Below are 27,634 nucleotides of genomic sequence, written 5' to 3' on the forward strand. Positions count from 1 at the left end.
AATATTCATCAGAACTATGGCTTCCTGTACTTCTTGGCATTTTTTTTTTTTTTGAGGACACTCAGAAGGTCCATAAAGAGCAATATAGTATGGAACAGGTATTACGATAATTAAAGCTGTTCCTGTGGCTTTCATGGCTGACCATGAGATAAGATGCTTTCTGCTGGATATGCAACTCCAGCACAGTTTAAAAGTTTGTGAAATCTCAAGCTGGAGTTCACCCACAACCATATCATTTTGTGAACAATGAGCAAATGGAAGGTTGGTTTCCTAATCTGATGTCCCTCTTTAAACCCCTTTTTCCTACAATTAAACAATTGTTGTGGGTCTCACTCTATCCTTCTTTAGTATCTCCAGTTCCTTCTCTATTTTTAAAAAAAATGTACTATAAGGTCTTGCAAAACACCTTGGTGTTTATTATATTAAATGAAGTTGTGCATAATATTGTAATTGACAAAATATTCCTAAAATGGTATCAATGCATCAGTAGTAGAAAAAACATTTCAGATTAATTGTGCCTTCTTAAAGCTTCCTAGGGAAGATGATAACAGTTTTTGATGTTCAATCAATATATAGAATTACAAGTTATGCATTTTCTGTATTCAAAAAAAACCCACAATCAAGTACAATGAATCCACTTGAAGAGTAAACAGAGGTAAACAAAGCAATGCTCTTTATTTGCCCAATTTTTATTCTCTTATAAATCATAATTTAAACTCCACAACTCTTAACGATTAATTGAGCACAGGTTCCAAACAGTGCAGTTGGTTGGCAGTTAGTATGCCTTTTTCCATAAGCCCCAAAGTAATAGCAGTGATAAACAATGCTCGCTGATCAGTCAGACACACAGAGTATTTCCCAAACAGTTACTCAAGTGTACAGTTTTCAGTTGGGAAATGCTGAGAATAGCTTAGTTAACAGATTTTTTAAATGCCTTTGGAGGAAAGACCTCATGAATTTAAGCAGTGTTCAAAGAGGAAAACAAAAGTTATGTAAACCTAGCATAGACTTGAAACTTAACTTTGTGTTACACAATCCTTCCAAACAGCAGTTACAATTTTGCTGAAGGAAGCATTAGTAATGCTGACAAGGCTGTGCGATACATCTCTGGTTATTAAGCATATTTGTTACATGAAGACTTAGCCTTGGAGAACTAGTGAGGTTTCCCTTCTTTAGGGAAATAAATGTGTATCAAGTAGAGTTAAAAAAGTTTAATGAACTGATAATTCAAAATCAAACACTAAGTATCAACTTTTATACTAAATTAAAATCATATATTAAATATAAAGCAAGTATAAATGTGTAAGAAAAATTGGAAACAAACACTATTGCATATTTATAAAAAAGTATCAGAAGCCATACTGCTTGTCTTGCAAGAAATCATATTTAGAAGGCTAAAATCTTTTATATATATATATCAAATCTATGAATAAAACAGATAGGAACAGTATATAAATATGGTATCTTTAAATATTTACATGTATATGGAAACTAGTCAAAGTGGTGCTATAAGAAGGAAATGTCTGTTACAAAATTGAGATTACAAGTTCTGCATTATGTCCATCTGCATTACACTATTAGTTTTAAACTCGCATCTTCCATAAACTAATTATTAACTTCAAAATTATCATTGCATAGAATTCCTTGAAAAATATTACTTAATTCTGCATTCCGCCTCACAGTAAGAACTATCGGGATGATGATACAAAAATAGTAACTTGGAGAACAGTAGCCAGCTGTGCTGCCCTTCAAAGTTTAGTCTCTGACTTGGTGCTTTTAGAAACAAGGAAGACACTGCCATCTCTAGTTTGCTGCAGTGAATATTCACTAGGAGAGTAAGACTTTCCATCTTCATCACGTAGCATGCTGAAGACCTCAAGGTATAAGGTAGTCAGTTGCTTTTTCATTTGACGAAGACTTTTGTCATGCTCCCCTTTCTCCTTAAGCAGTTTCTCTTTCTCATCTTTTAAGTTACTCAAGTCTTGCTCCAGTTCCACTATATTTTCCAGTTTTCTTTTACGGCAATTTTGAGCAGCCACTTTGTTCTTGCCTCTCCTGCGAATATCTCGAATAAGCGCAAGCTGGGCTTCATTGAACTGCTCCTTAGACATCATTTCATTAAAGTCATCAACAGGGAGATTGATGATTTTTTCAACAGGAAAAGGGATCTGCAGAGCTTTTGCTCTTTGCTCATCTCTTGTGAGATGAGCTTCAAGGCGGCCTGAAGGTTTATCTTTTGTGAACGGAGCTTTGGGGTGGCCAGGACCAGCAGGGGGTTCCTCCTTTGGTGCATTTGTACACTGCAAACTAGGTGTCCGAGCGCTCGGCCCCATGGAAGAAAACACTTGGTCCTGGGGCTGCAAAGAGTACGCGCTGGCATGGCTCTGCGGCACATTTCCAGGAGCACTATCCATGTCTTCCATTTCAGAATCGCTACAACCAAAAGTCTTATCTCCATGGGCAGATGATTCAACAGAGTGTTCAGGTGATGCTACGCTGGAACTCGCATTCAATGAAATACCAGAGTCAGAATCATTACATTCTGGTACAGTTCCTGAGTGGTTGCCATTAAAAGCTTTACACAGTGAGAAATCAGAAAGATCAATAGGTTCACTTAGAATTTCTGCAAGTGATTGACTGATAGTGTTTGTTGTTGCTGTGTCACCGTTCGCCTTTGTGTCAATAAAGGTGGCGTAGAAATCCTCACAGAAATCAGAGTTAGAAGGGGATGTGTCTTTTAAAGAGTTCGCACTCAGCTGGCTGGCGTCTTCTGGTGGCAAAATGCTGGAAAAGGGATCCTCCATGCTATCCAGGAAATCTGGACTGCAGTTAACATCTTTTCTCATGATGGGTAATGAGCTGCAGTAATTGTATCTGTTGTGCATCTCTGTTGGCTTGGTTTCAGGGCTTGTGATTGTGCTTACCTCGGCCAGGTTATCGTTTTCAATGTTAAGACACTACATGGGAAATGCAAGAGAAGTTGAGCAACAATTCTCCAATTGAGAAAACCTTTTTCTATAACGCACAAGCACTAAATACTCCAGCAATTAACATACACATGGAACAGGTATTCCAGCGTTGCTGTAACTTAGATCACTACAACACACTTGTACTACAGAGAGGCAATCTAGAAAGATGACTAGATACCTAAGCGAGGGTGTGAAGCAACTTGTTCTGGACAAAGCTACTCAGAGTAAAGAGAGCAGAGCCTCTCCAGCTCCTAGTGAGATGCTGGAGAGACCCATTCCAATGCTATATGGAAGCTGCATGGGGCCCTCCTGTTCTGGTAAATTGCTAGTGGGGACCCTTGGAGGTGCCAGGTCTGAACTTCTCACAAGCACCACTGCTAAGAAGGGCATGAGTACAGTAAATGTAAATTACCGAATGAGACTTAATGAACATTACTAATAAACAATTACTCACAGCACTCTTACTTTCATGTTATGTGATAGACTACTTTTCCTCAAAAACCAAGATTCTTTTAGGATTTTCTGAATGAAGCAGCTGTTCAGTGCAGAGGAATGTAATTCCCAGTGAAGCAGAGTACTGATGTGAAGCCTTGCGAACATTAACTCACCCGACATACTTTTAGTTAAGCTGGCTAACATCAGCGTGAGCATCAAAGACTGTTATGTTGATGGACTTTCATTGGCTAAAAGACCAATGTTCTTTCCAAGCGGGTGGCAGTTTTTTAACTGAAGCTGAAATAAGTGGGCCTGCTGTCCCCAAAGAATTAGGCAATTACCAAAACGATGCTGCTTCTCTTAGGAAGGGACCACACACTGATTATTTCACCAGAGATTGTTCAAGGTTTTAGAACATGAGCTCTTTTTTTCTTTTCTTCAAACGTAATTTGTAAAAGGCGATGCCCTCAATTTATCTCACTTCTTTCAGAAGATTATTCAATTACTGTTCAGAATTACTGCAATAGATAATTTTGGTTTGGCTTCTTAATGTATTTTCAGCATCACTGCTGCCTTTTCACAGCCAATTGCCCTTATTAATTAAGGTGGGGCTTTTAAGGCTACCACAGCAGTAAGATTAGGAAAGCATGAAAATTTTGAAAAATATAAACAGAAGACAGGAAAATGCAGAGCAGCAGGAAAAACGCAGCTCCTGCAAACTTTTTTTAAAGTACGATTTAGATTTACAGGCATTCCACTGAGCATTCGCTGGCTGGTGTCTTCTGGTGGCAAAATGCTGGAAAAGGGATCCTCAATACTATCCAGGAAATCTGGACTGCAGTTAAAATCTTTTCTCATGTTAGTCTCTTGGGCTAACAGCATAAAGTAGAGCAGCACCATGCTAAAGCATTATGACATTCTATAGTAATGTATCTGAAAATAAATTTACTCAGTTTTGTCAAATCTAATGAAATATAAGAAGAAACATAAGGATAGGAGGAAAAAAAGCCTAGATGTCCTCTGTAACGTTCCTTTGAAATATTCAGTTAATGTACATTACATAATTAGTTCTTACTGAACACATATAAACAGCAGTTATATAACAACTACACATGACTCTTCTATGTACCTAAATATGTTATCAGCTTTACAAAACCTTTTCCTTAGATGAAAGTTGAATGCAAAAGTAACCACAAATGGTTCACCCAGACACTGAAAAAAAAAGCATTTACAATAATGCTTGTAGAAACAATTCCTGTTGTAGTTCCATATTCAGAACTATCCATTTTTAAAGCAGCTGAAATTTCAACCATGATCATACCGTAACACGTTACAGAGAGATGCAAACAAGGATTTGCTAAAAACATGGGGAAGTTCTGACTGGTAAGACAGATTGTGTTTTATTAAGATCTTCTGATAAACAACTGATTTCCTTCTTCCGACATGTTTTCCAATATATTACATTTAAAGAATTAAAGCTTCTATTGAGTTATAGACATCCTACAGGTGTAGAATCCAACATGACAATCATGATCATGTGTTAAGATGCTACTGTATTGCATTCTCCAAAACACCATACTCTTCCAAAATGTCATGCTATTTTTTTTCAGGTACTCATCATACTAAATCTTTACCTGTAACTCTGGAAGGGACAATAGTTCTTCCCAAACTTGCTCTATATTCTGCATATTCTCCGCATCAGTAAGTGAAACTAAACCAGGCGATTCCGGTGGCTGAGCGTGATCAGATGAAATGAAGACTGGGTTCCTATCAATCTGAGCAGGAACCAGTGACTGAAATGCAGCTGAAGAAGCCTGAAGCGTTTAAAAAAAAAAAAAAAAAAAAAAAAGTAGTAAAAAAACCCCACCAACCACCCAACCAACAATAACAAAAATACTGCATTCATAAAAACAACTTTGAATTTTCCAAAGCAAAAAATCTGGGGTTTGGTGTTCTACCATTTCTGCAGAACAGACAGACAGGTATTTCTTAACAAAAGCATTTTTTGTAAACAGCAGGATAACATAAAAATATTCCTATGAAAAGCATTTTCAAATTAAGGAAAGAAATAGGAAAAAAAGGTATCCAGAAACTGGCTGGTGAAGGGCTTATTGTTACACATCAAACAGTCTGGGTCAGCACATGGAAACAAAGCAACTCAGACTCACCAACTCTGGAGAGCTGCACTAAGCTCAGTGTACCAAACTGACAAAGTCCACTACCATCCTTTACAGTAGCCAGAACGGTTGCCATCAGATGGCATTACGCACTGAATCCTGGCTGCAGGGTTCAGTAAGCAGAAGGAACACAGGAAGTACCACTCCCTCCAGACACAGCCCCAGTTGAAGCTTACTACACTGCTTTATTCCAGCTGGAATCAGCTCGAGGACAAAAATCCCATCACACATTAACGTAATATAATGTAACATAACAAATGAGACCGATTCCCTAGATGACGACCCGTGAAACCACTGTGTTGAGCATTCTTACCTCATCGTCATCTATAAATGGGAATGCTTCTGCCAAGAGCTGCATGCAGTCATCAAAGGACAAGGTCTCTGCTTCTGGTTTTGAAGTCTGTGTGCTCTAAATAGGAAAATAATGAAAAAAATGTTACTGCATCTTTGAATAACTGAAGAATCTTCCATTACAGCAATGAATGCAAATTCATTTTAGGTAACCACTAACATGTCTTCCTGTGACTAGAAAAAGGATTAAACACTCACAAACACATGTTAAGAGTTTACCTGAGAAAAATCGATGGGTGGCTCAGTATTTTCTGAGTGAATGCGCTGAGCTGGCTGAACAGGAACAAATTCACCTGTTTCTTCGTCTAACTCCAGCTGAGCCAGCAAGGCTTTCTCCTGCTCTTTTTGGAGCTGCTCTTGTCTTTCCTTTTCAAGTTTCTTCTGTTTCTCAAGTTCATACTCCTTCTGTCGTTGACTAAAATCAAAAACTTCACGCCTCACCCCAAGGTCTATATCTTGTCTCCAAAGGATGTCAATCAAGTTCATGTCCTGTAACAGAAATGCTTTTTTTAAGCAAGCATCCTCTGCAGCAAAAGTGGCTCAGAACAATAGCAAAGCTTTTAATTTCTATATCGAACAGGTAGACTCATTAAGTAAGGCTTATTTTCTTAATCCTATGAAATTACCTGAATAAAATATGGCTCTATATGACCTTTTTGAAGGGTGCAAACTGATGGTTTCGTTGCTGTGGCCTGCACACAGGCTCAGAGAAACTGAAGGAATTTTTTTACAAACGGTAAGGTAATACATGAACTAGCCAGAGGATGAATGTATTCTTCTTTCCTAAGTTACCTCACAGAAAACGCAAAGCTATAGAATGAATTATGTCACATTAAGAAAGTAATTTTTAGGAGAAAAGAACAGAAATCACAAAGTTTGCCTATGTAAAGTTTTTTCAGATGATCTTATAAAATTGTAAAAGCTGGCTAAAAACAGAATGAAGCCTGTCTGAAGTAACTGTAATGTGATACTGCAAAATGTATTTGAAAATATTTATGTTCCATCCTGGTATTAAGTATTAATATTAAAGATCAGCAGAACAGGGCTTCAAAGTTGGAGGGTAACCTGGTTTCAAAGTCACTAAATGACATAACATCACTGTAGCATTAAACACAATTATTAAGACTATTACTAACAAATTGTAATTTAAAGCTTAGTCTAAGCTGATGTTCTAGTCTAAGTGTGGTTCTAGGCATGGGTGGTTTGGAGCAGCTGAGTATAAACTAGGGGTCAATAGGTCTCAAATATGGCCCCTGGCTCATCAGGGAGTCAATCATTATCAGCCAGCTAACAACGACCTCGATGCCTTGGAAATCACCTCTTGCACCTGTAGTGCTTCAGAAGACAAATTAAACTCTGCCATTTAGGGAAAACCAACCAGTTAATATTATTTGATTTGGCTATAATCTCTTTTAATTTATTGTATAAGGATTTTTTTTTAGGAGGAAGGGGGTTAGTGGATTGGTTGATTGTGGTTTTTTACTCTTCAAATACTCAATATTTAAAGACTGAAGTCTGGACTACTTTCTCCCGTGAAGAAACCCTAACACTCAGAAATCATCAATTCGGATGTCAGCTGACACAGAATTTTAATACTTGGTAGCCACATTTGTCAGATGGGTAACTGCCAACAATTCCTAGCTGGTGCCTGGGAGTTTTCATTTAATGGCATGTTTCATTATTCTTAAAATTACCCTTTAGTGGCAGCACACAAAAATCCTGTTCAGTGTTGGGCATTCTCATCATGCTAGCACACTACCAATAATATACTGAACACCAAGTTTCATTTAAACAGAACTTTACCAATTCAGTTAGCAGTTCTATACCTAAGATACATCTATTTTGCCAACATACCAAATGAAAACACTCCCTTACCTCTAAAGGCTCTTTTCAAATAAGGACGCGAAGTAACCTGAACACCAAGTCACGCTGCCTTTCAAGACAATCACTTCTGTACAGTAGTTACGACAAAAAGCTTTAGGGCAAGTCCACAACTGAACAGACCAATTCAGTAATCTCATTTCTTTGTTAAAAATTCTGTACCATTAGCACTCGTATTTACACGTGGCATGAACTACTTCTACCAGTTACTAAAAGAAAATTATTTTCTCTAAAATCAAGCAGTTACACAAAATATCTGTGCATAACAACATGGGCATTCCCAAATCTAAGACATATTTAATATACCTTGCTGGGAGAGACCAAACTCAGCCTTAATGGCCAGCAATGAAGAAGCTGAAATAATTACAGCGGCTGCCCAAGACAATGTTTGGTCTTTCCAGATTGGCAGGGTAAAACAAACTAATTAAGTTCTGCAGTAATTGGAGATATTGCAATATGGTATAGCTTCATTAAGGGCCAGTAGTTTACCAGCTGCTCACTGTCTCCTTCTGCAGCAGATTCAAAACTGTTTCCTAGTCTCAGAGCATTTGCAATATGTTCTGGATAAAACTGCAGGATCTGTATTTTAGGGCTCACTTCTGAATTATTCATTTAGAAGGCACCATTAAAAATGTGACTCAAAAGATATTTTTGTGTGTGTGTGTGTGTATATAATGCACAAGGTTGTGAATTAACAGAGCTGTTCTCCTCCCCACGTTGCAACAGACTACAGCACAAAAATAGCAAAACGGGTGCTAAGTTTCAGTTTAAATCACAAAAAACAAAATAAGTGATCAAAAAAGGAGGCAGAGAAGGCAAGGCATAGCATGTTTTCCTTAAGAAGAAAAACCACATAGCCTTAGCGCAAAAACTTAAGGCACTGCTATTAAATTTTTCAGCCATGCTACTGGCTGTATTCATTATCAAAATAAATAGCTTTGGATACTGCCTCATTTGTGGGATGAGAGACCTCCAAAGACACACCAGCTGGCCAAAAAAAATGCTGTGGCTGTACACCATCGCTTCTGCGTCTGTGCAGCAACTAATTCAGCAAGCAGGATCATTTTTTGAATGAATATGCTTGCACAGTTTTCAGGATCTTGAGCTGTTGTTTGAGAAGTACTACAGCATTGACTGGCTCCTGTCACTATTTTTCAAGGGACCGTATTTAGCCCAGTATCTTCTCTCTGGCAAAGAGCGGAGCTTTGCTGAATGGTGGTGTGCTCTACCCTGGAGAGAGATGCTTGTCAGAAGCACCTTTATTTTATTTAGTAGTTGTGCTTGTAGCACTTAAAACCAAAAGGGTGGGGTTGTTTTTATTTATCACCATATAATTGGAAAAGTTCCCTCCTATTTTCAGTTTGAAAAGCTCTATACAAATAGAGCAATATTAGCCTTAACTTTGAATAACAACTCAAGAAATTACTCTTCACATGAATGGGCTGTACGGAGGAAGTGTTCTGTTAATATACTAATAGATACTATCATCAAACAGCACAGTCATTTAAATATCAACCTGCCATTTAACACTCATTTATAATTTCAGCCAATGCTTTTAGTAATACTGCCCTTCTCAAGAAGAAAAAATTCTGGCCATCAGCCCAAAGCCTTAGGTCAAAGTTAATGGAGTCAACATTGACCCAAGTGATTCACTAAGGAGTGAATCACAACCGCCAGCACAAGTTGATGCAAAGAAAAAAAAAATTAAAAATTGCAGTCTAAAGCAAATATTTTGCAATTTTGTTCCTTCAGCCTCTTCACAGCCTTCATCTTTAAATTATTCCTCTGCCTCATTGAACACTCACACACATACACAGGCAGGCACTCTACATTTATCACTGAAGCATTTTCCCCCTTCCACTGTGAAAGCATCACAAAAATCAGTGTTATTTGACGCCTGGAGTGTTTAACTAAAGTTATTAAAAGGCATTTCGCTTCTTGCCTGTGCATCAGCTACCCTCTGATTTTTAGATGCCTCAACATGATGTGCTGGTCTCAGAAAGATTAATTTGGAGGAACAAGCAAACACAGATTCACATCCGAACTGGATCACGTGCACTGAGAGTCCTGTGAAAGGATTCATCTGACCCAGGGCTTGTTGCTGCCCTTCGGAGCCATGCTAACCACTTCCCCTAATATCAGACATATTTACTGTAAAGGCGCCAGCCTCATGTGATAGACTCCACAAACGCCCGTTTGTTCTTTCCCCTGTTGTGCAACTCCTTGAATTGCATCAGAGGAAACGATGGTTTTGGCAGAGCCAAGAGGCAGCGCGGGAAGAGCCAGGGCCTCCCCTGCAGAAGGGAGGACCTGCACTTGGGAAGGATTGCAGGCACTATGCTCAGCTCTTCCCACCGAACATCAACACCTATTTTGAGGGGAAATACACTATGGTATTTAATGTATTACCATTGTCCAACATTTCTAACTTCTGGGAAAGTAACATGGTTTTAATATTTTTCCCAAGCAAACAGTGATTTGATTTTGTTCATAATATTTTCTTCATGATTTTGTAAACAGAGAAGAACTTCTGCTTTCCCATGATCCATGTAAGCAGGAGGTGCCTTGCACTCATGGTTTGATTTTTCTGTTCATTTAGTGATATGCTCTTCCAACCACATCGATAGCTTCGTTTGGACATATAAAGGCACTTTTAATAAGATAAACATAAATGTTAAACAATTCACATTAAGCCACCATCTGGCCCCCAATGGAAATTTTCATGTTTTAGATTTACATATCAGCATTTGCCATCTGGGCAGAGTCTGTTATACATTTTATGAGAAAATCTCTGACTACATTGTAAAGTTTGACGATTAACTCTTATTACTCCTAAGCAAACATATTTGCAGTAGAGTAAACAAAGGAGAGAGACCCTGTTTTCATGTTATTTTCATAGACTGACTTTTGTGCTTTAAATAAAATGCCAGTCTTTCATTTCACCCCTGCTGGGTTTATCTGACTGGTTTTGGTTTTGTTTGGAATATAGGCCATTTACAGGTACAACTGATAACGTGGAAACATCCAGCAGCCCAAGTGTCACCAGAGAAACAATCTATCTCAATACAGCATTTTCAACCTGTTGTTAGCTATCCCCTTAATACAGGGCGCATTGTAAGTATTGCGCATTTACTTCTTAACGTCACACCTTTTGCAACATAAACTGGAGTAACACTAGCAGAATCTCTCACCAGCCAAGGATTTGGTTTTCATTCTCAGGATCCATTAGCACTGAACTTCAAGAAGAGATACTTCACATGCCAGCATGAACAAATCAAAGAGCAACAGAGTCCATGGCTATGGCATCCAGCACAGAGCTCAGACTGGCACCCCACAAGGAAAACACTGCTATAGCTTACTCACAGAAAGACAGATGGCAAAATATCCCCCCAATTTTCCAGAAAGTGAAAGGAAAGAACAAAACCCACCTTATATTTTTGCTTCATTTAAAAAAAAAAAAGTGTGGGAAGTGAAGATCAAGGACCCGAGATACTCCAAGGCAAGAATGAAAGGGAGGGGATCAAGTAATAAAGCCCATGCAAGAGAAAGAGCTGAAAGCTCTTACCACTTAAGAAAAGCACAGGCTGTGGAAGACAACAGCTGAATGTCTTCCCGTCATCATTCTCAGGCAAAATTGATTTTGTTCATGTAGGCTTTAAGAACGATTTATAAATAATTTGATGTTTTCAGATGATCTCTGAAATAACCGTAACTACTGGTTTGTTTTCTAAATCTTTTTCAAGGTAAGTTACTTAATTACAAGTCATAATTACATAAAAAACCCCCGATCCTGGACACATAAGCCTCATGCTTCAGAGAAAGCATGAAAGCTGATAGTTAGCCCACACCGTAACTTTTTTAAAACAATTTTGAGTTTGGAAAGCTGACCCATAATTTCCAATCTCTTACCACCAGAAACTGTAGAACAAAAGTTAACTCAAGACTGTGCAATGGACAGCGAGGACACGAAAAATTCAAACAAGCAGCAGCCCGTATGAGAAGAATGAGGAAAAGGGAATGGCAGAAGCTATTTATGCTGGAGGGCAGAGGGGGACAACAGCAATTTTAGGTCTGGATTGAGGATTTGGAAATGTGACAGAACAGACAGCTGTCAAGCAAAGCCACATGACAGCAACCTGTGATTTGTGTCAAATCCCTGACTGCCCTGTGGAGCTGCCTGCTGTCCCACATTCTTCACCAACACCTCCCAAGCAACCAAGGAGGAAACAGGGTGCTTGGGTGGGTGTCATGGTGTAACCCCCGCCAGCAACTAAGCACCACACAGCTGCTTGCTCACTCCCCCCGGGTGGGATGGGGAAGAGAATCAAAAAAGTAGAAGTGAGAAAACTCGTGGGCTGAGATAAAGTCTATGTAATAAGTCAAAGCTGTGCACACAAGCAAAGCAAAGCAAAGCAAAGCAAGGAATTCATTCACCAACTCCTATCAGCAGACAGGCGCTCAGCCATCCCCAGGGAAGCCGGGCTCCATCACAGGTAACGGTCACTTGGGAAGACAAAACACCCTAACTCCAAACATCCCCCCCTTCCTCCTTCTTCCCCCAGCTTTACATACTGAGCACGATGCCATATGGTATGGAACATCCCTTTGGTCACTGGGCTCTGCTGTCCCGGCTGTGTCCCCTCCCAACTTCTTGTGCCCCCCCAGCCTGCTCGCTGGTGGGGTGGGGTGAGGAGCAGAAAAGCCCTTGACTCTGGGTAAGCCCTGCTCAGCAATAACTAAAGCATCTTCTCTGTTATCAACACTGTTTCCAGCACAGATCCAAAACACAGCCTGTACCAGCAACTATGAAGAAAATTAACTCTATCCCAACCAAAACCAGCACAGTGGGTGTGAGGGGGGTGTCTTTTTTTTTTATTTTTAATCATTCAAACTTGTGTCACTAACTACTGCTGTGACTGAACTGACACTAAACCAGCACGCCCTGACAATAAAGTAGCCTACTTCTGTTTCTTGATGCCCACATGCTCTTCCTGGCCCTTAAGAGTCTTTGGACGCCTGACATCTTGGTCAGCAAACTCTTTTCAAGCCCTAGCAGGGTAACTTAACTGAAAAAGAACTCTAAAAGGGCTGGAAAGCCATAGCTTTAAAGAATTGATGTTGTAAGAGAATTTCCACTCCATGTCTATACAACTAAGCTCGTTGAAGAATGCTAACCACATGTCTTGGGATATTCTTCTGCCCCAACAGAGACTTATGGGGTAAGCTCAGTCCCTGAAATGCGTTTTTAGGCAAACATAATTTTCTTACTGAAGAAAGAAATGTCTAGAATGCTTTGCCAGGCCAGGAACAGAAGCAGACTTGGTATTTAGCCTCTTTTCTCCTAACGCAGATCTCACACTTCAGACTGTACCTCCCACTATATTCCAGCAGGTTCCCCGAATAAATGTCAAACTGTGAGGATCTACTCTTATAAACCAGATTAGTTGAAAAACTCCTTGGCTGGGTTGTTCAGCATTCTTAAAGCTTCACTACAAGCCTTGTCTGGGTATTATCCTGACAAAAACGGGGAGAGGCTCTGGCTGGCTGGAAGGCCCTACAGGTGCTATTCTGGAAACTGCCCACCTACTCTCCCTACCCTCAATCCAGAAATAACTCCTTCTCCGAGATGAATGATTTATGTATTTCACCTGAAGCATCGTCTTCCAGGAATGATATGAACAAAGGCTACAACTAGGATCTGTACAGCTCCCAACATGATGATTTCCCCATATACAGCCCATAGCAAGCCAGCTTTCCAAGCTGCCAGGGAAAACACACACCTCATACATTCACCAGTAACAGTGAAGACAGGTTTCTTTAAGCCTGAAGAATGCAAAATGAGCAAGCATGTAAGGGCAATAAAGAATAGCTGTTGTAGGCTGTCCATGGTCATTCATGTACCAACTCCAAAAGCTCCCAAATCCTAATGCTAACAATAGAGCGAGGCCACAGCAGGTAAAGAAAAACACCCTTGTCAGAAAGTCAGCAAAGAAAAAGAAAAGGAGGGATATAAGAGCAGTTTACTACGACACTTCGACAAGTTTTCTTTTTCTGTAAAAATCAATCAATCCCCACCTCCCTACCACTCCTTTAAACACTGAACATTTGCAAGAGCCTCACAGCGTTCCCTTCCAGCCTGGAGCACAGCAGCAGGAGTGACATTTTCCTCTCTGGCTCATTAATCTCTGGAGTCAGAAATACATACATATATCCTTTTCCCACCACATTCGGTCTGCCTTGAGGTGGCCATTTCTGGTACAACAGATCAGTGGATTCTTACTTCGTGCCACAGATCTTTTTACAGAAGATTGTTTCGTGCTCTTATCTCAGACACTCCGGAAGTAGGTAGCCATGTTTTTCTAAATTGTCAATCAATACATATTTTAGAAGGTAGATTTAAAATAATAAGAGTTTAATATAAAGTATGTGATTTCCAGGGGCTGAATGGTCCCAGGACTAATCCTGCCACAACGTCTTTAAATAAAAAAAATTAGGAAAAAAGCGCCCAAACCCACAGTCTCGTTGGTTTACAGAAAGAAAAGTCTTAAATCTGACATTGGCACTTGTTTTGTTTGTATGATATCTGATTTTTCAGAAGTTATTCTCTAGTATTGATTGACAGATCTGTCACGCATTGTGTCTGTTCCAAAGTCCCCTATTTTTGTCTTTAGGCTAAAGACAGAGTTAGGTCTAACATTGTGAGCCGATGACTATGAACTTTTCTTGAATAAATTTAACTATGCCCTTACTTACAAGCAATACCCTGGCTGCTAAGCAAAAGCTGAAAATGGCCATGGGTGTCATCCCACTTCTCCAAACTTAGTTCTAAATCTCTTGACATCCCAGAATGCTTTCTGGAACATCAGTATCTAAAGCAATGGATCTCACATGTTTTTAGAGTTGTGCTGTTTCCGTTAGATGGGTTCCATTCTTCCCTTTTTGGTCTTAATTATATTGTGTTAATCAATTTCATTTTTCCACAGTATATTTGGCTGGTATAAAAGTGTTGTGGTCCCTTCTACTCAGATTTTGAATCCCTCTTTCAGCTTAACAGAGCCATTTACTTGCTGCTACTTTATTCCATCTTGCATCAGCAGCATTACAAAATGATTAAGGCAATAAGCACACACAGATAATATGTATTCAAGTTACAATATATTACACAAGTTGCACAATGAAACTGGGAGGCTGGGGATTGTTTTATAAGAGTTAGTCTATTTCTTTTTACATGCTTGATACATCAACAAAGCTCTGATGTGCTGCCCCAGCAAGTAAACTGAGTGATTCTGTTGTGGCTGACTTTCTAGCTGTTGTCTAATCACTGTAACTCCATTTTGAAAGGTATTCCAGTAGCAGCCATTTCAGAAGTCTACTTTATTTCAGCAAAAGCTGGTCTTTAATGGCTTTATTTGTGTTTGGGTTTTTTTCCTCCCAAGTTAAAACTGCATCATAAGAAAATGGGCATTTATTGAATTTTGGCACTTATACACCAAAAAAATCCTTATCCTACATAAACAAAAAAATATAAAAAATATACAGCATCTGAAAATACTGCTCATCTTTTAACCATAGGAATATAAAAGCCTTTGTGTCCCAATTCATTTTATATATTGAACCTACAGTACTTGGAAAACAATTACCTGTTAAATGATTATCTTCAAGCTACCCTGCTGCACCCAGCCAGGCATGTACTGTGTGCGGACATTGCCACAGGCTAGTCATTAGTTTATCTACAAGAGGACTTGTTTATAATAATGGCTCAGTCATCTGGGAAACACAATCCAGTCAAATTATAGCCTGCTCTTATGTCCAATGAAACAAATCAGGGCGCAAGAAAAGAAGAACAAAGAACCAGAGAAAAGAACCTAACCAAACTTCAAATAACATATTTATTAGGTTGTATTAACCTTCGGTTATAACCTATGAGCCGCTATTCTGATTTCATCAGTATTACACATTTTTGGAAATGTGCATTTCAAACCCAACATGAAAACAGTGTGCTTGCACCAGATGGGTTGTTACAGCTGTGCTACAGCCTGGATGTGGAAACCACTTGCTCTTAGTATTACAAGCAGCATGTCTCACCAAGTTTCACTTCACTGATCTCACAAGCAACTTTGTTGTTGTTCGTGGGCCAAACTACCATGGCAAGGACCTGGAGTCTGTGTGTGTGAGAAAGAGAAGAGGAGAGGTTCACTAGGTGTACTGCCAGCACACATCCATTGGCCCTCCTTCAGAAACACCCGACATCTGGTCCGTAAGGCTGCACCAAATAAATTCTTCCACACTTCCGAGCTGAGCTGACAAAGAAAGAGCAAGGATGCTTTAAAATTGCACTTGCCACACAAACACCTGATCAGTCTGAAGTACTATTCTTAGACTTTTAGCCTTAAGATACAGTTACATTGCAAGGAATACAGTTTGCTCCCAAGGTGATCAGCTGCAACGTGTCCTGTAGATGTCAGCCCACATCTGGCAGAAGATGCAAGTGCCTACCTCCCACTGCAGTCTGTGGGACACAGGTGTTAAAATACTTTCACGGATCAGAGTCTCGCAATTAATGCACACTTTTCACAGACATAATTTATATAGACAATGCTGGGAATTTAGTGTCAGTGTGAATAAATAAGCAAGGTCAATTATTTCTTTTTTTGTGAGTGTTCAACTTCAAATACACTTGGAAAGGTTATTTCGTTTCTACAAGGGCAAAGCAGAAAACCCCACACAACAGAAAAAAGGCCAAAAATACACTGCTATTCAACTGGTCACCACTGGACGGTACAGGACCATAACATATTTGAGGAAGGGAGGTCCAGCACAGCAAATTTTTTCTGTGGTGACACTATCTTTCCAAACAAGTAATTCATGGTTAAACTGTTTATTTGACATCATGCACTGCCTTCATTAGTGACATAACACAGAAAAGCTTCAGTAAATAAAAATACCATTCAACTGTGCATTGATGACCAAAAATGCTCTCCCTAAATTTACATGAAACATCATAGAAGTCGTTATTTAATTTGCATGAAAGCAGTCTGTATAGCTTTTCCCCTTCCTCCAGCCCCACCAAGATACACGGTGAGATTTGTTTTTCCATAGAATACGGCGAGACAGATTTTACTAATTTTCTTAAGCACCTGCAATGTACATGTTTCTCAGCAAAAAGCAATCCTCTAGAAGTCATCAACCCTCACAAAGGTTTCAGGAAGCTCTTCCACTTGAAAGTCCTGCAAAGTTAAACAACTAAACCAGAAAGCTCAAGATGGGCCAACATGTCAGGAACCTACATACCAATTTCTCATTCTTGTACACAATGACAGCTTTTGCTTAAAAAACTGTAAACCTACTGAGAAGTTGAACAACACTGTACAAAACTAAAGCTTTGTTTCTGTATGGTGCAATCCCGCCCCCACTATGTAAAGTCCTGTGTAGTATTGAGTTTATAAACTCTGAAAACAAAAGGAGCCAATTCATCTTCCAAGGCATGAACCAGAGTAGGTAAACGGGTTTATACCTCTTACTAAATCATATAAAAGCAGTAATTCTCAAAAGAACAATAGTCTGCAGAACTCAACCATCCGTAATTGCATCTTTCCATCATTATATGATTTCCATATCATCCATAATGATGTGGCCTCCACCACCAACCACTTTCTTTGTGGCTTCCATGGCTGTGCCCCTGGAGTACACAGGAGGCTCACAGCCTGTACAGCTGATTATCACAGGGATGCCTCACTCAGCCTTCAGATTAAATGGGCTAAGAAATGGTACCTAAGAAATCAAGGAAGAGGCCAATCCCTGACATGCTTCCCCTCACACACTATGCTAGCACCTATGATTACCAAAACAAGACTTTTTGCCACAAATAAGAAACATGTCAATACACCTCTTCCATCCATAAGCAGTAAACATAATCCAGGCACGTTTAACAAGTGTACGGTTAACAAATGTTAAATACTGGGGGGGAGGAGGCTATCCAGTTTGCAAGTATATTACAGTACACTATATTTAGCAGATTGTTTCTAAAATCAGAATTTATAGATTTTTTCTAGTAGAGATTTGATTGCTTTCCTGATAATTAGAATAAATTTGCTGAGCAAAAAGGTTAGGAAGATCACTTGTAAAATAATGAAATATGGTATGCAAAGAAAATATCAGGCCTGGATCTTAACCAGTTTTCTGCCTTTGACCTTCACTCTCTTATGCCTCAGTAGATACTTGGGGAAAAAAAAATCAGGTTATAGCAAATTATCAGAAAAAATGGCAAGATTCTACAATTTCTCTATAGCACAGTTAATTCAGACAATGAGGGAAAGAGAGGTCTTGTTACGGTAGAGTCACTACTCAGCTATGAACTGTTCATTGTCATTACTACTTGCATTTTGTAAGACTTTGTTCTTCACCTCTGCCATATATACACGTAATTTATCAAAAAACTCTCATCTCAAGCTTCATTTTGATTTTAAAATAATTCTATGGCTCAGACCTTAGTAACAGTTTTTCAGAATAATTTTAAAGCACACGATTAACAGTTTTAATTATTTAAGCGGCTTCCATTCTTCACTTTGCCAGCAAAAATAAACTTCAAGAAATGAGAGATGTCTAGAGGTGTTCACACTGGTTACCAGCTGAACAAGTATTCCCGAGAGTGGTAGGTGCAGACTAGATTCCTGAAGTGGAAGATAATGAAGGATCACAAATCAAGCTGGAAAACAATCCATGGAACTACAACATCCCACTGAGTCACCACAATTTATACTAGCTGAATTGATCTAATAATATTCTAGTTCAACTACCAAAAACCAAATTAGAAAGTACAGTATCAGAAGTCACTGCTGTAATTCTCTGTTACAGCATACACAGCTAAGAGGCACCTAAACACGTACATTTCCATAGCCAAAGAATTCCATACAAATAATTTAGAAGACCAGGTGTCAGAAGTTATGACTTAAGTTTCAAATGTAAGTTCTGGGTTTTCATATTACACTATTTTAATAATACCATTTTCACTACTGAAGTACTTCCACTTTCATCCTTAGGTATCTTAAATCCTACTTGTTTCAAAAGTTTACTCAGGTTTGTTTGATTTTACAAGTATCAGTGGGACAATCTTCCAGAAATTCCTCGGCTGACACAGATCTGCTCAAGACCCATCTACAGCAGAAAAAGAAAATGCAAATATAATTCAGTGTTATAAAACAGAAAATACACCCATGCATCTCATGCCAAATAATTCACAGAACATTGCACCAAGGTCTACAGTACACTTGTTCCAAAGACAATGACTGTATTACCTGCACCGGTGCATACATATCAGTCACCACTACTGCATTAGTGGTACAGACAAGCATTAGCCTAACAAGCTGGGGTAGAATATTCCCATTGACACGTTGTGGATGACCACTGCCATTAATGTCTCCACACTCTCCTTCCAGCCACCAAGCTTCTGAAAAACTTACCCTCTGAGCAGAGCTGCACCAACCTTCAGAGCCACCCACCCACCCCTGCCACTCTCTTATGCCCATTGCTTTATTACCCAGTTGACTGTGGAAGAGGTCATCCGGTCACAGAACTGCATGCAATCTAACTGGAAATACCCTGTTTTCGGACAAAATTCAGCTTTCTTACCCAACAGCACATAACTCAAGCAAACAGCTCCTGAAGACAGAAGGGAGAAATGACGAAGCATCCAGGCCCAGGCGGCACAAAACATGAATGTCAGCTGCATAGCAGACCTAAGACTGGCCACTTACATAGGAGCAGGCAGCATTCAGTGGCAGACCTGCATCAACTCATGCTACCTGGGAATTCTGAGGGGGGATCTTCCAACAGCCCAAGCAGTACAGGAACTGCTCCACTAATTATAGCAATAAGTAGGGAGGTACTAATTTCACCACAAGGGTTCAAACAGACACCCCACCCCCCCCCTCCCCCCACCCAGGATCTTTCTATCCTAGCTCTTTGTGGCTAAACAGTGGTGATGATCTGAGCAGGAAGCAAATCAAAGTCACAGCAGCTTTTCATGTAACGCAGCTGTACAAAAGTCCCTGCTTCAACATTTAGTGCACATTAATTTCAAACACAGCAAATAGGCACACCCTTAATCATAAAACAAACCTCTTCTTCAAGGCAGGCTATCAACCAAGCTCCTTCTGAGTCAATTTCTCAAGTATGCAAACTCTGTTTTGCAAGCAGTTTCCAGGAGTAGATTTTTTTATACTTACAATGTAAAATCAATACAGCAAACGGCAATAAAACTTTGAAACTGCAAGACAGAGGTGGGGGCAAGGGGGGAAAAGTTGTTATCTTTATATTTCATAGTCATACAGAAGACACTTCCTTAAAAGGTTTGAAAGAGATGGTTTCAAACTGGTGTTACATAACTTATTGCTGCAACATCAAGCTTAAAGGAACTTTCTTTTCCTTTTTTTTTTTTTTAATTGCGTTCCATAATACTGCATAAATTGGATTAAAAGTCTTAAAACTGCAAGACAAGTATGAAGTTGGGTGGTCTCAACTCCCCCAGTACTGCAATAGCATCAAAGACATACTTCTTCCACGTTTATCTTAACTGTAAAGATAGGAAACATTAATAGTTACTTACAGCACCTTCAAAATAACACCTACAAATAAACACTGTTTTATATTCCTTCTTCCCGGTATAAAAACTGCAGCTAATCAGACCAAAATCAGAAATCTGAACTGTAATGAAAAACTTCAACCGGATCTGTAGTATATAAATTGCATCCACAAAAGTATTTATTTCTAAGCTATTCTACTAGATACTACCCATTCTACTAGAACCTTGCCAATTAGTACTTGTGCTAGGGATTATTAATATACCACTGAGCAGCAGTTACGCTGTGCTTGTAGAACAATGCTAATTTAACTTTGAGTTAACAACACTCTTATTAACTTCTATTAACTTTCCAACATCTCCATGATCAACATATCAAAGCACTTTATTCTTTTGAAGTGAATATTACAGTAGGAATTAAGAGCCAAACATAAAGCCCATGTATCAACACATAACATTAAAAAAAAAAATCAATGTGTCTGTTAAAGAAAACTGAGCAAATATTTCACCAAGAATTCAAAACAGCTAAAGACAGAAAACGGAAGATGCTTCATAAGGCGAAGACAAATCCTATTCTCCAAAGTAGTCAAATTAAACTTTTTTATCCTTACTTGATGTTGTTACAGACTGCTTGGTTATCCAAATTAATATTTAATTTAAATGTATGGTTCTGAGAGACTTTGCTTCCGTTTGAAACTGGCACCATTGGACTATGCATCTTAAGGTAAAGCTAAACTGATATTAAAACAAGGTAGTCTGCTGGGGAACGTATTTATTTTATTTCCTTATTTTAAAAGGTGGTAGAGAAAAATGAAGAAATACATATCTAAAAAATCCTGAGACAAGAGATGTGTCTGTGCTTGCTTCGGTATTGTGTGGCACAGTAGTAAGTTCTTACACTTTAGAAGAACTTGAGCACTATATGATCAATTAGCTTCTTGCCACTGCCAATTAATACGTGACTGTCAGTCACTAGCTTTACTTTTCCTGTGCAGAAAGCAGCTACCGAGTAGGAAAAAAGTACACAATGCCTATCTTTACTTGAAATGTATTTGTCCGTATCTGTTTCAGATAAGCCTTCCATGACTTAAAGCAGTTTTACACACCACAGATAGCATTGCTGGCTTCATTTCTCACTGGCTGGTTTCACTGTTTACCTTAATAAAACAAATATGCTATAAAAGTATTACTTTTGAGCAATCCCGAGGAGGATTTAAGTTTGCTATAATCAGCCATCTTTGGGTAACACAAATTCAAAGTCATGACTTCCAACTCCTCCTTTTCATTGGTCTACACAGAAAGACTTGCATAGACAGCAGATGAAGTGTTTCCAAAACCAGTTAAATAAGATTATCACCAAAAAAAAAAAGAACTAATTTCACCAATATGTTGTATTCTTTTCCCTTCACCTAGAGCTGTATTCTGTGGCACAAAGTCCAGCTCTGGTATAATATGCTGTATCAGAAAACCGAACAAACTTCAAACCCTTTCATGTTCTCTAGGAATGTGCTATATTAAAATAATAGGTCACTTAGGGTTGGAATGATACAGAGGCCAAAACAAACTTTAACTAGGTGATTAACCTGGAGACTTTGTAGGACTTTTTGCTGGCTGGAACTCAAGCACAGCAGCAGGGGATTAATATTTAATTCATGCCGACAAGTTACTGTCTGGACTTGTACTGCACTAGCTTCAGCCAACACAATCATTGCAAACACACCGCACTCACAAATCGGCCTAATGCTACTGAACAGTTCAGTCATTTTAAAGCTCATCTTCGTAATATAAAGGGAGGAAAAAGAAAAGAAGTGGTGTTCTAGAGACAAAAATCAAATTCCTTCTTTCCAATGAAGCACACATCCAGTGTCACAGGCATGGGTACACTTAGTATCATTTACTGTCATCATCTGAACTTCCTATATATTGTCTCCTTCTTCCCTAAGCTTGTTCTTTTCTGGGCCTGCAATTGACTTTTTCACTCTCCTTTAAAAGTCTGAGAGCTTTTGGAATGCAATAATGACAAACTCTTGACAGCTTTTGCTGGTTTTTGGTGGTTTCTTGGTTCTACTGAAGGACCAAATATAACAAAAATTTACAACTATATAGGAAAAATTATAGTAAAGAATAGCACAAATTGATTTTACAGAGAACATAGGAACATATAATTGACTTAGCTCCTTCCACTTCTTGCATTCCTCAACCTCATTTCACAAAGGCCAGCATATTCCACAAAGGTACTGAGATTTCTTTAACAAAGTCAGTCTGTTGAATACGCTACTGCTACATTCATTTCATTCAGGATCACAAAAGGAAGAATACCTATCAAATAGGTATTTTGCTGCTTTGTAAATTGAAGATACAGAGGAAAAGAAACCAACAAATCAAAAGAGCATTCCGGTGCAACAACAGATACAGTAATCTGACACACTTTTAACAAAATTCTTGTCCTTCAGGATTATATATAACCTGCTGCATTCTTATTCAGGATAAGTATTATACTGTCCCTATTTTTTTCAATTAAAAAAGAAAAAAGGGACTGAGAGCCAAAATTTATTCTTGCACATGAACGTTAGAGGGAAGTGTACACAAACCTTCCTAACCACCCACACAGTGATACAAAAATGTCTCAAGTTCCTTAAAGCACACAAGATCATCCAGCTGCCCTCTGCTTACACTAAACGTTCTTTTTTTGTTCCAGTTTGATCTCTTTCAAACATTTCCCAACAAACTTTCAAAGCCAAACTCCTCCCCAACTTCTGAGTGCCAGCCACAAGCTTCAAGTTGGATTTTCCGAGGCAATTAACTTCTTTCACTTCTATTTCCAATATAACTGTTAATTCTCAGCACATTTTAAAGACAAACTACAGAACAGTCTTCATATGATATTTACTACAATAACAATAATATCCAGTTATCTGTTCTCCTGAAGGGACTGACACAGTTAGCTCCTATTAGTCTACATTCATTTCAGCCAAATACGCTATATTGCATTACAGCTACCACGGGCTTAACTGGAGGATATTCTTTTGCGAGTTTTCAGGGAAAGCTCTATCAGTGCAGCCTGATATCAAAATGAGCACAGAAGAACTGAGGGGGTCAAAACAAACGCACTACTACTTACTCTAATCTACTTCCTTCAAACCTGTCCATAATTTTAGTAGGTAACATTATATTCAGAAATATGGATGGTCTCTTATACTGAAATTTCAGCTACATACACAGATATATATTTCTACAGATATCTTGATCAGATGTTTCTATTTAACAGGGTTATTAAACCTCAGTATCAAGAAACAAAACAAAGAACCACCAACCCAAAAAACAAAGACTTGTTGCCAGGCCTGGGCAGTGCACTTGTTTGTCTTTTCCTGTGGAATCTACCTCATGTGGAAATGATAGGCCATTAGGGAATAAAAAATAAACCCATTCACTTGACAATTTAATGCAGCATGTCATAAAAAAAGTATGTGTAATTCCTCTTTAAAGCCCTTTAGACTGAAGAGATCACACTAATTGAACTAGAGACTCTTCAGGGCAGTTCTCTAGGTAGAAAACCCTAACAGATACACTTAAAGCGGGCACTCAATTATTTGCCTACTTGGATTTGCTAGAGCTGGTCTTACTCCAGCTTAAGTGCAACCCACAGCTTCATTCTTTGTGTTGGAAAGTGAATTCTTTCTGCTCTCTTCTTGTTGTGAGGTTCAAATTCTAATAACTGATGAGCTTGTTGAGCTGTTTTACAAGGTTACAGGCAACCATTTCAGTAACTTCAAGTTTACTGAAGAGAACAGCTACTATGAGAACAGCATGCTTTTGCAAGCGTGAAATTTCTTGACGCTTGTTCCATTGCTTTTTTTCTTAGATGTTTTGATGCCTGTGTTGTTAGTGTGTAATAGGCAGCATCCCATTTCACCTCTGCATACAGTGGCCCATCCTATTTCCAGTCAGAGAAGTACAATAAAGGAATACTTTTTCCAAGAATATTGCAGGCAACAGCACTGCTAACTCCCACAGAAGTATGTAGCAGAAATGGGTGATTTTGCATTCTGGTTGAGCAGCTAGCTCCAGTCCTTCATATTCACCTTTACTGCCATGACAACTGCTACCAGGCATAAAAACAGACTGAGATCTTCACTGTACTTGCACAAGTGCACATCCTTCCCATCCACTGGCTTGTGCAATCCGAGGGCAAAATGAAGACCATGCTCCCTGTTACCCATTTTGAGTGAATGTTCCATGGGAAAGGGTATTTGAATTTTCTGTGTAATAAATACATTTAAAACTATACATGTCAAAGATGGTAATCATTTACTATCTGAAAAACACAGTGCCTTTACAGGCTAGGGCTGCAAATAGGAAAATTGCAACAGGTGGCTGGGTAGAAAGGGTTTGACAAAGTAGGCAAACAAGTAGTAAAAGCTAGGTTTGCTAGCAGGGAAGTCACAGTGGATCGAGCAAGGAGGTACAAAAGTAGGTACACAGGAATCAGTCTGTCAAGACTCTCAGAAATGAAAGCAAAAATGCCACAGCTGGATACTATTGGCAAAAAGATACTCACAGGGTGTTTATGTAGCACAAGCCAAAAGCCTAATTTTTGTTGCAGTATTTTCCAAGAAACTGAGGAGGCAAGGCAGAGATCACCACTGTGCCATCCTGGGCTAAAAAAACAGATGAGCCAGGCAGAGCTATGAGTGGCTCAAGACAGAACAGCAACAGCAACCAATGAACAGAAAAAGGTGTATCCAAGGCTAACAGACGGACAATTAAGAATTAAAAGAAACTCTATTGTGCAGCAGGTATTGTACTGACATACACTGAAGGAGCCTCAAAACTTTTCAGTCTTAAGTCTGTAGTATTAAAACAACTCCAGATTTTCATGTATTACTTCTTTAAACCTAATAACTAGCTGATAAGGCTGTTTCTCATTTAAAAGCCCATGAAAAACACGTTTATAAACATCTGAAATGGAGTTCAATTATGTTTTCAGTTATTCGCCCCACTCTTGCAACCAGCCTGCAACACAAAACCCCTGAACTTCCCCAGGCTTTTAGAGAAGAGATTTCCTTGCACAAGAGCGCAAAACGCAAACGCACCCAAATACCCCAAAGCCTCCCAGCGACTCGCCTTGGAGAAGACCCCCAGGAAACTCCTCCCGCGTCGAAGCCCCCGAGAAGCGCTCGGGTCAGCGCCCCGGAGCCGTCCCCAGCGGGCCGAAGCGCAGGGGGAGCAACCCGCCCGCAGCCCCGCACCAGCGGCCGGGGCCGGCCCGGTTCGGGCTCCGCAGGCTGCGTGTGAGAGGCTGAGCCAGACCCCGAGCCGCCCCAGGGAAGTGCATGATTGTGCAACTGCCGCTGCTGGCCCGGCCCGGGCCGCACGCTACCGGCGGGGACGGGGCCCCGGCGGGGCGGCTGCGACGGGCAGCCACGCCACAACAGAAGGAAACCTGCGGTAACTCACCCGAGCGAGGACAGAGAGGCGCACGGCCACGCCGGGGGCAGCGACGCGAGGCCGCGCCCGGCGCGGGCTGCCGCTCCCTCAGGGGCCGGGGCCGGCTCCGGCCCTCTCGCCCTCCCCGGCCCCGCCGGGCTCCTGCCCCCACCCGAGGCTGCTGCAGAGGCGACTCCTGCGGGCCCTGACCGACCTTTCCGCGACCGGCGCAGGCGGGAAGAAACCCGGCCCAGCCCTGCTCTGCTCGGCCCGGCCCGGCCCGCCTCGGCAGCGCGGGGCCGGGGGGGGGGCTGCAGGGGCCGCCGCGGCCCCGCCCCCACCGTGACTCAGCGCGTTCGCAGGGGCGGGGCGGCGCCACGTGCGCCGCCGGCCTCGTGACCGCCCGCCCCGCCCCTCGCCCGGACACCCGGCCGGGCCGGGCCCTGCGGGGGGAGGCAGGGGTGCCGCCGCCGCCGCCGCCACCGCCCGCCGGCCGCGCTCTCACCTGGGCGGTGGGGGGCAGCTCGATCTCCATCGCGCGGGACCGGGGGCACGGGGAGGCCGGCACGGCGCGGTGGCGGCTGGCCCGGCGCCGCCTGCTCGCTGGCTCCGGCGCTGTTCGGGGATGGAGGCGGGCTGGGCTGGGCCGGGCCGGGCCGGGCCGGCGGCCGCCCCCGCGCTCCGCCCCGCCGCCGTCCAGCCAGTCAGCGGGCTGCGGGAGCCCGCGGAGGCGGCTCCTTTCCCGGCAGCGGCGGCGGCCGTGCCGGGAACCACGGCCGCCCCCGAGCCTCTGCCCCGGCGCCCCCGGTCACGGCCGCGGCGGGCGGGCGGCGGCGTTCCCCGCGCAGCCTCCGCACGGCCCCCCGGCAGCCGTGGCAGCTCGGCGCGGCTCCTGCGCCTCGGCGCAGCTCGTACTGCAAGCGCGCTCGGTGCCTCCCGGCAGCCGGGCGGTGTGTTCGGGGGAGCGGGGAGGGACCCCCCTGCGGGGGCTGCCGCGGCGAGCAGAAGGGCCGGGCCACACGGTCCCAGCCTCGCAGCCCTCCTGGGCACCGGGCCAGGCAGAGGGGCACCGAACAAGTGGCCGGGGTGGCCGACCGGCCGCAGCAGGAACGAGGGGTTTGGGGTTCGATACACATGAATCGGGTGGAGTTTGTACCGTCAGGCGAGCCCCCCCGACGGAGCAGCCGTGCCGCTGCTCCTGATAATCCTTTGTCAGACTGCCGGCTTCAGCCGTTCCATACGCGTCCAACAACGCACCCGACCCCTCCGCACGGCCAGGCGGGAATGCCTTAGGGCAGATGGGCCGCAGGCCCCGGTCCCTGCCCCTGTGTCGTAATTACCACATTATTGAGAGTGGCTTATCTTAAGTCATTATTTGATAAGTGACGTTAATCAGAGAGCAAGCTGAATTCCACTTGGAAATTGAAGTAGCAGCCAAAGAGTCTATTGGTTCAATGCACTGAATACAGCTTTGAAAAGGGTGAGACCACTGCCACTGTGTCTGTAGCCTGGCTGACTGTGGATGACGATACATACCTTCCAAACGATCCTTTTGTCACCCCCTGAGCCCATTTTTGAGGCTACTTTCAGTGATCTAATGTAACTCGATAGCATGGAATTGGGACACACTTAACTAGCCGTAATAGGAGACCCAGCTATTGCCTTGCAGGTGCGTGTGTGGCTACCGTGGCTCGCAGGCAGCGCTACCGTAGCCTGGCTCACACTGGTGGGCTCTGCCTGCCTTGGGTACTCACAGCCGCTGAGCTGGGTCAAGGCACCTTGCAGGTTACACAGGGCTGGCGTGGCCATCTCATTTT

The 27,634-nt window shown here is 41.5% G+C and overlaps 1 protein-coding gene across 9 annotated transcripts; it reads right to left on the minus strand.

The window, feature by feature from the left end:
* Positions 1–656: 656 nt before the first annotated feature.
* On the minus strand, positions 657–26,994 carry NFE2L2 (nuclear factor, erythroid 2 like 2). 9 transcript variants are annotated; one of them, XM_040604831.1, is made up of 5 exons: positions 26,974–26,994; positions 6,152–6,421; positions 5,895–5,990; positions 5,039–5,218; positions 657–2,957 (listed from the first exon to the last, which is right to left on the minus strand). In XM_040604831.1, exons 2-5 carry the CDS (start codon positions 6,416–6,418, stop codon positions 1,749–1,751), a joined length of 1,752 nt encoding a protein of 583 aa, XP_040460765.1. In that variant the 5' UTR covers positions 6,419–6,421; positions 26,974–26,994; the 3' UTR covers positions 657–1,748. The 9 variants fall into 9 exon arrangements, with proteins under 9 accessions (XP_040460765.1, XP_040460758.1, XP_040460766.1 ...); XM_040604824.1 differs by lacking the exon at positions 26,974–26,994 and adding an exon at positions 26,323–26,450; XM_040604832.1 differs by lacking the exon at positions 26,974–26,994 and adding an exon at positions 26,032–26,125.
* Positions 26,995–27,634: the final 640 nt, after the last annotated feature.

This window comes from Falco naumanni, chromosome 8, assembly GCF_017639655.2.
Source record: "Falco naumanni isolate bFalNau1 chromosome 8, bFalNau1.pat, whole genome shotgun sequence".
Classification (NCBI taxonomy): Eukaryota; Metazoa; Chordata; class Aves; order Falconiformes; family Falconidae; genus Falco; species Falco naumanni.